The 14,566-nt window shown below is 39.7% G+C and overlaps 1 protein-coding gene across 1 annotated transcript; it reads left to right on the top strand.

Annotated features, from left to right (window-relative positions):
- Positions 1–259: 259 nt before the first annotated feature.
- rassf9 (Ras association domain family member 9) lies at positions 260–13,865 on the top strand. Its single transcript, XM_015031632.1, has 2 exons — positions 260–464; positions 12,435–13,865. The coding sequence occupies exons 1-2, from the start codon at positions 379–381 to the stop codon at positions 13,690–13,692; spliced, it is 1,344 nt and encodes a 447-aa protein (XP_014887118.1). The 5' UTR covers positions 260–378; the 3' UTR covers positions 13,693–13,865.
- The last annotated feature ends 701 nt before the right edge of the window (positions 13,866–14,566 follow it).

Raw genomic sequence — 14,566 nt, 5'->3', positions numbered from 1 at the left:
TATGTGTCCTATACCGTGTCTCGGCAAGTTCTTTACAAGCTGGACTGGTTTAGCTTAAAAATGTTCAATAAAAATAATGTCAAAGAAACAAACAACAAAAACATTTTGTTTTCCTACTGGAGTGTAAGAGTGGCATGTCTGGTTTAGCGTCTCCACCTGCGGCAGCTCTCACAGGTGGAAGGGGGCAGAGTTAGACCAGAGTTTCTCAGGAAACACCTCCCCTCGGATGGGGGCGGACTGAGTTGCAGTCGGGACGCTCTTGCAAACTTTTTTTTTTCTTTCTCCCCATCTGAAACATTCCAGCACAGCGTAGTCAGTGAGCGTCCTGCCATGCTGCTGGGACTGTAGCGCGTTTTCGGATCGCCGGGACTGTCTTGGATGGCCGTCTCCCCGTCTGTCCTCTCGCGTTCCAGAGTCATGGCTCCGTTTGGGAAGAACTTCCTGAAAGCTCGACTGAAGAACAGGTAACCTGATGAGACGGTCGGAGGGTTACTTGAAACCGGCCAAGTGCGTATTCTTCTGTGCAGAGAGACGGCGCTCCTGTGCGCGGAGCCAGATTACGCAGCGCGCGGTGCGCGTCGGATTTGTGCAGCTTCAGGAACAAAGCGGGTTAAGCTGCTGTTCATGTGTACCTTAGGAAGCAATATAACAGAGTTAGACAGATGTATTTAATCCCGTTTATGACACATTATAAACCTCTGAGGATTAGACTGTAATGTTGACTCCAACCCGCAGATTTGACTGTAAATCCTGAGGTGTGTGTGTAGCATTTTTATTGGAAATAACAGGAGAAAAGCAGGAGTTCTGACACATTTGGAGAGAGGTTGGGATGAGAGATGGTTTAGTTTTGCTAATTTTGTTGTCACCGCAGCATTAACGCGTGAACTTTATCGGTGGCTCTCATTCCTCAGAAATTATAGTTCATGATCTTACCTTTGACCTTCTCCCCCTCTGTAATTACAGCAACCTTTTCTGTCAAAACTGTGTATAGCAAATATGTTTCAGCTTCTGTAGTGTGAAGCACTCTCTTTTTTTCAGTTTTCTGTAGCAGTTTGGAAAACACCCGTCTTAAGCTTTTGATCCATCTCTCTTCTGGCGGAGGGCCAGTCGTGTGTCTTGAAGTTGCAAATATAAGTTTTACTCTGAGTGGTATAGTCTGCGTTCTGTATGGTCAGATGAGAGAGTAACATCAGTTTTTCTTGCTCTGCATTTTCATGTTCAGCAATGGTTAAATTCTGACATTTCGTAATTATCTTGGAAAAATGCTGATTTGGAACTTAACAGAAGACGTTGGTTCGGTCAGCTGTTCTTCGTTTTTACTGTGAGGCTGATGTGTTGAGTCTTTTTTGAGAAAAGTTTCTGTCTTGGAGCAAGAATTCAAGTTTGTATCCAGTAGTACTTAGCATTAGTTAGCTTAGCCATAGTAGAACCTCTAATATCAGACTCGCTTAGCAATCTGAGCTAATAATACTGATGTAGCAGTTGGATTAATCAATATAAATTTTGCTTACTTGATTTTTTTTCTGAGTATTTATTAAAAATGAGACAAAACGTGATTAAAGTCAGAAAACATTTTAGTCTGAAGCCATTATGCTAGCTTAAACTTAAAAAAATGAGAGAGAGAGAGAGAGAAAGAGAGAGAGAGAGAGAGAGAGTGTGTGTAAATTGACCAGCAAACAAAGTTTCAGGCCAGTTACAAACATGTTATACTATACATTATGGTTTGCTATTATCAGTATTTTTTGTATTTGTGTTAAAACTAAGCATTTTTTTCTCATTAGTTGAATGCTAATTGAAGAGCTAACGCTATCGACGCCAATATGTGTAATAAGACTTTTATTGACAAACAATTTAGAAAGCAACATTTCAAAAATAATATAGACCAGTATATTACATATTTTCTTACTGCCTTTGTCCCCATAAAGTGTAAAAATTGATTATAGCTAATACTTCTAAGTGCTAACTACTTAGCAGGTTATAGGCTAATGTTAGCTTAAGTGAACAAACTCGTTCTGTAGTGTAAACTAAAGTTGCTAACACTATCTATAACAATGACATTATTATACAGCATATTTCATCGTCTATTGTATGTTAATCTGTGAATGTCAGGTTAATTTTGGCTGACCTTTTTTTACCCATCACTGTGGTTTGGCTCATCCACAAAATATTATTAGTATTTAATTTGCCTTTGGGATTAAAGTACTTTTGAATTTGAAATATCTGCAGACTCCACACATCCTGGACACAAACTGTTTGAGGTTGGTGCTATTTTCAAAAACCAACCTCCACAGGTGCACAAACTTGCCAAATAATGCTGATTCTGATTCCAATTCAAGTGAGGCCTTTTAAAGTCTCTTTTTAACCCAACGTCCCAAAAGTGCAAACCTCGGCATTTAGGCTAAAGAAAAAATACAGCAGTTTATTTTGTTTGTGTGTCATCATTCAAACTCTTCTAGAATCTGTTCTGGCAAGATAGATTCTAAGAGAGAGGGAGTGAATTTTCATTAGCTCTACTTATCAGAAACTTGAATCACCACCAAAGTCAACAAAGATATAAAGCGGGCTATTATGTTTAATTGCCGCTAAACGCTTTGACAGTGGCACCATCACTAGACTGGATTTGTTTTTATATCTCTTCAAGCTCTCCACAGCCTTTGATAACTTCAGACAGTCAGACTAAAGTCGTCTCTGGTCGCCGTCTTACGTTGGTGTGTCTGCCGCTCGGTGTGCGAGTGTGTGTGCTTTGCTTGGTAATTACAATTGTAGCACCTATAATTATGTGAAGCGTGTAGATCTGCAGATATGTCAGACGTTTGATTACACAGACCGGCTCAAACTCGCACCGAGATGCTGAGCCGAGCTGTGAAACATTAAAACCTGTCAGAGGATGAAATGCGTTGGCTTAGATTCTCTCAGCCTCACTGTAGCTGACAGGAGAGTGTTTGGCGTTTCGCAGAGAGCGTATTCTGAAGCGGTTGCCATCCAACAGAAAAGCAAAACAACTTAATGTCTGCAATCAATCAGTTCTCAGTAGTTGATTTCCTTTGAATTGTTAAGCTACTTGTTTTAGTAGCTTAATGTCTGGAACTGATCATGGTTATCGGTTCCAGACATTTGTTTACGCTCTGCGATTAGCTTTAGAAAATATTAAAAATGGCGTCGCGGCAGAAGAGCTCTAAAATATGGTTACATTTTACCCCCTAAAAAAGACTAAATTAGGGCCCATTGCAACATGTTCAGAACGTTAATAAAAAAGAATATCCTCAAACAGTTGACCACACAGCATGCAGCCGATTTGTACCAATGCAAAGTGTTTAATATGTAGCAGGTAACATCAAACTCCTCTACGTCCTGTTTATTGTAATGTTAGCACCATAAATAATCTTCATCTTATATTAACATTTCCAGTCATATGCAGTAAATTAGAATACGTTTTCCGATGAGGCTGGTTTGCTAAGATATTAAACATACTTTCATTAGACCCAAAGTTCTGCATTAGATCTTGCCAACCAGTGAGAAATGTGGCTAAAAGCAGCTGGTGGTGCTGTTCAGCACACTGCCGTACCCAAGGCCAATCAGCTGCCTAAACAGCTCAGTATTTACAAATCAGCTCACAGAGGCTAACAAATAAAAAGACGCTATTTGCACCGGGTGAATCAGGGGAAACAATTTGTCTTTCATCCAAGCAAAACCTAATTTGGTGATTCAGAGATGAGGAGGGGAGCAAAGCAGGTTGGGTGAACGGGGGGAGCAGGGCTCACAGAGGAGAGGGTGTGTGTTGTGTCTCTGCTCAGAGATGCCTATCACAGTGGGAGTCATCTCAGAGATGGACACATCCAGATAGAGACACGATGTTATTTCCTCCTCCATCCCTCATCCTTGCTCAGATAAGAACGACAGGAAGCCCCTTCTGTCCAGAAGTTGGTTGTTCCTGTCCTGCTTTTCTTTTTTTGTCTCTGTTTCTTTGTTTTCCTTTAATATTCATAGAAAACATCAACACAAGTTAAAGAAAACTGGGCAGACGTTTATATAATCTCATCCTTGACATGCCATATAATTGTAGACATTTACTGTATTCATGACGTTTTGGTTTTTCCTCTTTTTTTCCCAGTGGTTCGTTCAAAGTGAAGATAATTAGAAATGGGGAAAAAAAGAGAAATATTTTAAAGTGACAAATTATTTTAAAACTGGGGGGGAAAGTTTTGAAACTGAAAAAAAAAGTGAAACTGAAATGAACATTCACAAGTACTTTTCAGATTCAAGGTCTTTTTCTTTTCTTTTGAACAAACTTTATGGCCCCAATTTAGCTCCATAGAGGAGTCATTATAAAACAAGTCCAGTAAAGTTTAAAAAAGCAAAACTTGGTTTGGTAGTTTTGTGATGTTTTTTTCTACTTTCTCTCACTCCCCAAAAATGTATTGTATAAGCAGTTGTATATAAACACTTGAATTAATATTTGCTTTAATGTTCAAAAAATGTTACCATCTAACTTTTGAAACCACCTCAGATTGTAGTTAAATGTTTTTTATGACTTTATTTAAGGTTGTAAGTTGCACGATAATCAAATGATGAATTAAGAAAATGTTAAATAAATAAAATTTATATATTTAAAATTTAAAACCAAGAACCAAGGAGAAGCTTGCTTCTTGGTTGGATGTGAACCTTTGACTTGATCTATTTCTTTAATGGTATCCATATTTGTTTTGGGTGGAACTTCATCAAATGTTCTTGTAATAAACTTTTCGCATAACTGGATTAAGAAAAGATGGCTAACGCTAATTTGATTGGTCCAGGAAATGCAAATGAGAGAGTTTTGGTTTGGGTGTGTATTAACAGTCACTGAAGATCAATTTTCATACTGTTACTTTAGCATCATCAGATGTTCAAAACTCATTCAACTGATCTGACAAAATTCTACAAGTAAACACATTTTACTGAAGTAGAGTTTTTTAAGGTAGTTTGGATGACAAAGTTTAACCTAATGGTCCCAATATTTAAACACCAACAGCATAACTTTAATTATTTAATTAAATCCAGAAATTCTATCTAGAATGATGGTTTAAAAACCTTCTGTTTCCCCCGACTTCTTCTCTGATGTAATGACATTGACATTTGTAGGTTTGAGCAAAATGGCTCCTATTACACATTGACATTTGTAACAAACATTCACCTCCAGCTCAGAAGGGAATTCAATATCTTTATTGATCTTTCAGCTTTCCGTCCAGCACCATAATGAGCTGTTTGAACTAAAACATACATTACTGCTGACTTTTCATGTTAATCTATACGTTTGACTGTCACTGGAGATAAAGACGGCCTGAAAGGCTGTGAAGATGTAGATTTAAGGTAAATAGATGTTCAGTTTTTGTTCTTCTACACACAAATCAGCAAAATGCTGCCTGAAAAGTCAAAAGAACTTCATCACATTTTAATTGAAAACGGTATATCGACAAAATAAACATTTTTAATTCTAAAGCTCTTTTTGCTTCTAATTTTTTGGATAAGTAGATATATAAACTCCACAACAGAGACATGTATAGTTTTTAATCTGTCATTTAGGTCCTTCAGCTATTGGATTGGTGCAAAGTGCTATTCTACCCATTCAGTTTTCAAGTGTTTCAGCAACATCTGATCATTCATGGATTTTTAATTTTTTTTACCTATGATTTTGTCTACATTAGATAAATTTAGTTACCAAGTTGTCAGATCACCTTCAGATTTTCCCAACACCCTTTAAAAACCAGCCAGAGATGGAAAATATTCCGTTATCACGACCCCTGGTTCCACCACTCCTCTGCCCAGCCTGAAGTGCCTCTCGTGGGCCGCTCCAGGCTGACAGTCCTCCCCTCCATGCTGGAGGGGTGGACTTTGAAATCACACCTCCACCATGCATAGACCTGCCAGCGGATGGGAAAGTTTGCTGCATCAGAACTTATTCAGCAATTGTGTTTTCATCTTCTAAAACACTCCTCAAGTGAGCTTAAAAATCTTTTTGCAAAATTGTTTTTTTTTTCTGTAATACTACAAAATGTGCATAAAAAACCTTGATGGAAACATGGCTGGTGTGGTGACTGGAGGACCCAGAAGAGGGCAAGGCCAGAGTCAGAGTTTATGCAATAAACAGCAACAAAAACATAGTCCAAGGTCCAAAATCCAGTCCATAAAGTGTAGAGAAGTTGATAAGATGTAATCAGGAGTGACTGAAAGAACCAGTGAGAAATATAAGATGGGAAGAGACAGCTCCACCGTACAGAACTCTATTAGAAATATCCATCGGGTCAGAGAGGGTCTGGTGAACGCAGCTTGTCATACCAACCGAATAATGTTCAACTTTTATAAAAATGTCATCCAATATAGCTTTTATCAAGTGTAACTTTGATAATATTTCATGCACTTTATAATGCACTAATGACCCATGGGAGTCTTTGCCACTGTGGCATTATCTCACATTTTCTAACCTTAGTTGACGTGCAGAGACAGTGGAAGGTTGTGAGTTCTGTCATTTGCTGTGGCCTGCAGTCCTCTGTGCCAACTTGCATCTGGCAAATTGCTGACACAACAGGGAATTAGAGTTGTTATTACGAGTGTTACGACTCACAGGACCATGCCACCGCAGTGTGGCTGCAAGGCTATCCTTCCACACTGAACCCCACATCCTGAATTCCTATAATTAAGAAGAGGTTTCCTCCCACATGTCTGATGTCTACCGGTGCGTCAGAGCTTCCAAGTTCAACCTGCGGTCAGGCCGGTCTGCTCGGGTTTCTTGAATGCACTCAAGTGTGAACCCTTGAGCTCCAACCAGTCCTGTGCCATTAGCTACTCGCCATCTGTCCTCACTGTGAGGAGCTGTAGATGGACGGGGACACGGAGGTGAAGCGTCTCGCATCCTGCTCTCTAGTTCCGCATGCCACGCATTTGCTTCGAGTTTGTATCAACATCCCTGACAGAGTTATCTTTTGTCAAGCAAAGGTGTTTGACCTATGAAGGCGCCCTCATTTTCTGAATCCAGATCAGCATCCGAAGTGGCCCAAAAAGTGTCAACCCTTATCATAGTTTCATTTGTGATGCAATCAGCCCAGTGATGCATGCGCTGGTTGTGTGTATTACGACATTCCTGACAGCTGAGTACAGTCTCATCAAAATGTTTGTTCTCATGCAACATTTTCTTCAAGAATGACATTCGTAATTTCACAGTGATGCATCTTTGAAGTCTTACGGTGCATTCACGCCACTTGAGTTTAGTCCACTTTAATCAAACTCTAGTTCGCCTGCTTAGAAAATCTGGTTCATTTGGGGACGTGTGAATGCGTAATCGAACTCTGGTCTTCCTACAAATCTAGATCTAAGTTCGGTTGAAGTGAAGTCTGATGTGTGTTAGGGGGTAGGGGCTTAGGTTAATTATATGAACCACACATTTCAGTGATAAGCCCCTGGCTGTTTATGCAGGAAAAAGTGAATATGTAATAGAAATAACCTATTAAATCCCTTTAAAGAGTAACTTTGTTATTGGTGTAATTTAACTAGTCTGTTAAACTAATCCTTGTTTGGAATGTGGGGAATTTCAGTTCAGAAATCCAAACCAAAATGTTGCATGAGAACAATCCATTTTACTTCTTATTTTAAGTTGATCCTAAGGCAATGTAGAAGCCAATGCAGCTTATTTTAAATTAGTCACTTTAAAATAAGCTGTGATTTTTAAACCACAGATTGCATTTAAATGAACTTCTCTCACCTTGTCACACTACTAGCATAAAAGTCTACAGGACAGCCACAACAAGTATTGGAAGTGGAATTTAACCTGGGTTATGTAAAAAGGCCAAGTTTTTTTATATGATCACAAGACATCCTAAGTCCACAAGTTATGAAACACTGCTTTACTTTTAATGATTCAGACAGGAAGCTAAAACCTGGCTGAACCAAACGTGAAGCTAGCAGCTAGATATAGGTGACGGCTAGCTGAAAATAAAAGGACTTCAGCGTTAGTCATCTGACTGAATCTGACAGTCAGATAACTGATGAAGCTAGCACTCATCTGACTGTTAGCCTCATCAGTGAGATGAAGCTAACAGGAAGCTAACAGCAAGCTGGTGCTAAAAGGAAGCTAGTAGCAAGCTACAGTCATCAGGAAGCGAACAGCGAAATAAAACTTGCAGCTAACTGAGCCAAACTTGAAGAAAGCAGCAAGATAAAGGCAACAGATGAAACAAAAAAAAACAAAAAAGACAGCAAGTTGAAGCAACCTTAAAGCACTCAGAGTACATAGAGTTAAACAAATAAATATTTTTACACTAAATATGCCGAAAACAGAAACAGGAGAAACAAACTCTTCATGTTGTACTGATATAGTCTCTAACTGTTTCAGTTCCAATAAGGTTATGGCATTAGTTTGACAAAATGATTAAAAAAAACACAACATTTAAGCAGTTTTTAAACTGATGCTTCTCAAAATCCAGGTGCATCGAAAAGCTGGTAGCCGGCTAGCTCACATTATGTAAGTTTTGATGAAGTGTGTTAGTTGTAGTCTTCTACACATTAAAAAAGGGAAGGTCACATATCAAACCAAGCAATGTGTCACTCAGCATTAAAAAGTTCACCAATGGAGACGAAAGCTAGTCGGACCATGTTAAACAGACATGTATCAAAAAGCAACATATTGGTCTCTGAAATGCTGCGTTCCTTCCAGACTAAAACCACTGTGACGAGAACTGCCGCTAACTCCCAAGTTGGAGCTGAGCTGAAAACATGTTGGCGGTGACCGATATGGAACCCATTCTTCCCTTTCCTCCCTCTCTGGTCAATCTCCAGCGGCAGGAAGTTGCCTGGGAGTTGGTGATTGTGGCTCAGGACAAACACAGGTGTTTCCCTGCTCTGCTGTCCCCTCTTCCTGTACAGCTGAGGCCTTGGCTCACCCGCTCCAAAATACACAATTGTCTGTACAGCGTATTTATTTCACTGTTAATGACTGACCAGAGCAACATGTCTGTCATATATTTACGCCTTGGTTTATTTATAAAAGTCTGGTAGAGCTGCTTTGTTCATTTACTTCACTTCCATATCCTTATGAAAAAATGGCTAATTCCTTCGTGGTTTTCTTTTTTGAATTTTAAACTTATATTTTGTACTTCAAGAAGCACAAACATATGCGTGACGGTGTATTAAGGCCATTGTAAAAAAATAAAACATTTAAAAAAGAGTAAATTTCCTCTAAAAAAAAAACAAAAAGAAAATTTGTGAAATTTGAGATTAATCTCATAAATTTTTTAGAAAAAAACTTGAAAATTTCTCGGTTTGAAGCGTCAAAAATTTGCTACAAAAAATCTGAAATTTTCAGCGTAATCTCAGAAATTTTCTAGAAAAACGATAACATTTCTGATCTCTAAAAGGGTTTGTTTTTTCTAGAAAATTCCTGAGAATAATCTCAAAAACTTTATTTTTTTTAAAATGGACTCCTTTTTTTCCACCATAGCCCTAATACTCTGTCGCATATATGACTAATGGCAGACCTGCTGTGTTAGATTAGGTGTGGCTGTTTGCTTCTACCTGCTGCTTCCTTCATTTTGCAGCGGTAGCATTAGTGGGGAATACAAACAGTGGGTGCATTTGTCACGCAAGATGTGTAGAAATGCCAGAGGCGGGTCAGGTTTGTGTTCCCTCAGGTATTTTCTTCTCCCCGATTTCCTGCGAAGGTTTGTGTAACCATTAACTGGGCTTTAATGCGCAATGTGCCACATTCCAGAGACTTGATTCAGTTGGAGTTTACACAGCACTCTGGTTATGTTTTCACGTTGTGCTGCAACCAAAACACTGTGTTATCAAGTTTTATATCTGCTAAATGGGAGATAACATGTAGGTTCCATTCTGAAAGGACTATTTTATCTCTGTTGAGATATTACGCAATGGATATCTGTATCATCTTTATTTTCTCCTGCTGTTCAGTGGGTGGCAAAAGTTGAGATGAAGCAGATACTATCTATCATCAGATTATGCATGACTATGGCAGCCAACAGGTGCAAACAGACAACAAACTTCAAAATGTGGTGCAAACACATGACTGATGGAAACTCCAAAACACGAAAAGCAAATGCATCAGCAAACAATCAGCAAACAATCACAGAAAAAANAAGCAAAAGGGAAAATGACGCAAACCGCAAAAATAACAGCAGGTATAAAACACTGCAAACTTGTTCTGCGAAACGGAAGTGCTCCAGACCACTAGGAGGAGTCGATCACCAAATTACATGGGATCAGATCTGTCGTGATTCATACGGGATGTCCAGAAGAAAGAAAATCGCTCTACACTTATTATATTTGGGAAACTCTTTCGCAGTATTATAGAACAGCAGGAATGTAAATATTACATTACTACTCTACTCTAGACAGCCCCAAGTGGTCTGGAGGACTTCCATTTTGTGGAGTGACTTGGCAGAGTTTTATACTTCATGTTGTTTTTGCTATTTGCTAATTTTTTTTTCTTCTACTTCCATTTCCTGTGGTTAGAGCATTTCTCAGTTACATTTGTTTTTTCGTTCGTAGGATGGGTGAAGTGGACTTCTTAAATTAATTCACGATGTGCACAATAATAATCAGTTATTTCTGTATTTATTGCATAATTTATTTTTAATAAATTAATGACAGTTAAGTACTTATTTCCCAAGTTATTTATTTATTGTAATCAGGCACTTTTCACTCTCCATATATGTGCTAGTAAAGACACAAAATAAAAAAAGGTCAAGAGGTTTGAAAATACTTACAAGACCTTGTAATTTATGTAATTTATGTAATATTCCAATATATAGTATTTAGTGTTTGCAATGAAAAGGTACCTATCATTTGATAGTCAAGCTAACCCGTTTTCAGTTTCCTTTTTTTTTTTTTTTTTTTACCGTTTTTCATTTTATAAGCAAAACAAATGCGGTCAGAGGGCAAAATATCTAAAAGTAAACACCAAACCCAGCAGGTGATAAGTTGATGTCATTCAGTTTTATTAGTTGAAACAAAGTGTGTGAACCTTTTCCAAGTGAAACTTAACATTAGACAGCACATTAATTTGATTTACTGATGCTAACAGGTTCTCGAATTCACATCAACCAGGTTGCCAAAGTATAACAATATTTCTTCAAACCACAAAATTAGCCGTAGGTTCAGGGCCAGAGGTAGAGTTCATGTTTTTGTCTTTCAGTGACATTATGCAAATGATCTTTGTGTGGTTAGATTTGGACTGTAGCTGTAGGAGAATTATGAGTCATTTTGGTTTTGTTTTCAGAGGCATTTGCTCAAAATGTAACCCAGAGAAACAGGAACTTGGCAGACAGTAACAGACGTCCAATAAATCACATCATCTTCAAAAGAAAAAAAAAAGAAAAAATCCAAACCTGTCATCTTCAGAACAAACCGATAACATTATGGGTCCCTCTTTATCTTGAAATCAGATTGAAATGTTTGGCTACGTTATCTACTGTGGCTGTCAGCGTGTCCTTTAATGAGTGGATATTAGGGCCGGCATATTACCGGTGCTCCATTAGGCTGGTAAAAGATGGACATCATCAGCCCATCAGTGGTCAATTTTTGAACAAGTTTTATGATGCAGACAAAACCCTAATGAGGGCCTTGGGGTTAAATAGCTCAGAACCAAATGATCGTCTCTGATGAGTAAGATGATGAGTAACAGCCTAATAGAATCAAGCAGGGGAGCACAAAATGACTGAATCCAGTTTTATGCTCACTGGCCTAATGGAAAAGCATCAATGTAGCATTGAGTCATGAAAAGAGGTGGAATGGTGTTATATTTAAATTTAATTCAAGGCTATATTGTTGTAACTACTGCTTTAAGAGGCTTTATCGAGCATTTTTATTTAGGAAATGGTTGTCATGTTATGAAATGTGGTCTTGCTGTCAAATGTCGCCTTATTCTATAAACTGTTTATGTAACGATGCACCCAGTTTGCAACAAGAGCACAAAATAATGCTTAAGAACATTTGGGGAAAACTAAAGTTATATTTATACTGAATTTTCCTCTGTCCACTGCATTGGATAGCAGCTGTCATTCAGGACATGTTACTGTGGAATATTGTCTCTGGTGTCCAAAAACTGAGCTGTTAACTTGTTATGTCTTGAGACTATCATTCGGTCAGAGTTCTCATTTCAGGGTCCTGGAGTGAGATTTTATAAAAACCACAATTTCAAGAAAATTAAACTTACATGAACAATTATGAAAGGGCTTCAATTTGCATTATGAATGCAATTTAACAGTGAACTCTGATATTTGTATAAAAGTCACAGAGAATTAGACATGAAAGACTGCTGTCAAAACTACCATGACAAAAGGACTTAGCAAAAACTACAGCAGGTGAAAGTGGATGCAAAGAACTTTAATTCAAACATGTCGTTCCAAAGCCACAGTTGTGAACATTGTTTTTCTCTCTCTCTCACCCAGGACGAAACATACTGATCCTGTGGTCGGGAAGGAGATTCAAGTTACCGTCTGCAATGAGGAGAAGGTCGTCTGCGGAGTCACAAAGCACACAACGTGCACAGATATGATTCAGGCGTTACTGGAGGACCACAAATCACTTCCTGAGAGCAAAAGGCTTCTGGACGGGGAGCCCAAAGACTTCTGTCTTGTGGAGCGCTGGAGAGGGTTCGAACGGGCCTTGCCGCCTCTCACAAGAATCCTGAGACTTTGGTATGCTTGGGGCGATGAGAAACCCTTCATCCAGTTCGTTTTGGTGAAAACAAGTGATTTCGTTCCGCAGACAGCAAAGAAGGGTGCGAAGTCCAAGGGAGCCAGGCCGAAGCGATGGGAGTTCGGTCGGGCTCAGCAAGCCCAGCCTCTGCCGGTAGACAAGCAAAAGCGCATGGTGAGGAAGGCTTTCCGGAAGCTCGAGCAACTCCACAATGAAAACAGGAATTCCCCCGGCACCGAGGAGGTGGAACGGATGGTGCAGCTCATCCTCAACCAGGACCACACCATCAGAGAGCAGATCCAGCGCATGAGGGAGGTGGACTCGGAGATCGAGTGTTTCCAGAATCGACCGCGAGACGACTCAGAGAGTCTCTCGGACCAGGCCTGTGGCTTGAGTTTGGCAGCAAACAGCGAGGAGCAGCTGGAGAAGTACTTTTACGCCTGCGACGGCATCGAGCAGCTGGAAACGCAGGTCCAGCAGCACGAAGACTTCATCCTCCAGCTGTCCCGGGAGATCGATGCCGAGTTGAGGAAGCTCGGCCTCCCTCCGGTTCCGGAAGAGGATAGCGAGCAGAAAGGGGCGGCCGCCACTACGGCCCTTTTTGAAACCGATGAATCCTTCTACAAAGCAGAAGTTGAGAGGCTACAGAATGAACTGAAGCGCAGCCTCTTCAGCGGAGTGACTCTGCAGAACCAAGTTGCAGAAATGGACAAGCAGCTCATGTATATGGACGGTTCGCTGATGGCCAAGGACCAGGAATGTTGGCAGCTAGCTGCCCAGCTTAACTCCCTACAAATCATGGACAGGATGGAGGAAACGAAGCCCAGCCTCGTCCTCCTCAAACACGAGCCTCAGGACAGCCTGACCCGAACGGTAAAACTCAAACCCAGCCCGTCGCCGGCGGACGCCACAGACACGGACTCTGACACGGGGATTAGCTCCACCCACAGCCAGGACTCGCTGTCGCCGTGTCTCGACTTCCCTCCCCCGCTTGATACAGATGTTTAGAGATGCTACGTAACACACCAGTCGCAGGTTTTGCTTCTCACGTCATTTGTAGGGTTGAGCGCTCAAGCTATGTACATTTACTTTAAGCAAAAAAGAAAAACTGGCTTCTTGCTTTTCTAGAGATATATTTATTGTTTGCTTGGTTTTGTTTTGTTTTTTTGCTGTACATACTCTGAGTATAAAAAAAATCAAAACTGTCTTGTTTCAGTGTCAGGTATTTTTGTGAAATAAATCACTTTTTCCAGCTTCAATGTGATGTTCTGTAATATTTAACAAAGTAAATTAGTAACAACGTCCAAATTGTTGTTGCATAACTGTAAAGGGACAGTATTATTGCAAAAATCAACTTTATATCATGTTATTATGTTATTCCTTCATCAAAAACTTACCTGTAGTGTTGCCTTAATTCTTTTAAACATGTTTAAGAAATCTGTGACAGACTGGCGACCTGTCCAGGGTGACCCCCCTCTCGCCCAGAATGTTAACTGGAGAGGCACCAGCAACCCTCCCGACCCCACTGAGGGACAAGGGTGTACAGAAAATGGATGGATGTTTAAGAAATCCTTTAATCTCCATGGAAACCATTCAGCTGTGTAAAATGCTTACTTCTCAGTGAAACGCTGTTGAAAACTTTGCATTGTGAATTGGTCTAGTAGTGTCCAAACCTTCAGCCACATGAGCCAGAATCATCAAAGCAAAACAGCCTATGGACGGCAAAAATCTGATTTTCTTAGAGTGCAAACAGTTTGCTAATGAGGCAAACAATAATTCTTATGGAAAATCATTGCAGATTTAAATCATACAATAGAAGAAATTTTTAGGTTTTCTTTACCAAAAGAACGAAAAGCAAATTTTTCCAAATTTTTATGGTGCT

Source organism: Poecilia latipinna, unplaced genomic scaffold (assembly GCF_001443285.1).
Source record: "Poecilia latipinna isolate Pla-1442-1.1 unplaced genomic scaffold, P_latipinna-1.0 Scaffold213, whole genome shotgun sequence".
In the NCBI taxonomy this organism is placed as follows: domain Eukaryota; kingdom Metazoa; phylum Chordata; class Actinopteri; order Cyprinodontiformes; family Poeciliidae; genus Poecilia; species Poecilia latipinna.
Note: the sequence above shows the minus strand (reverse complement) of the source record. Positions and strands in the feature narration are given on the sequence as shown.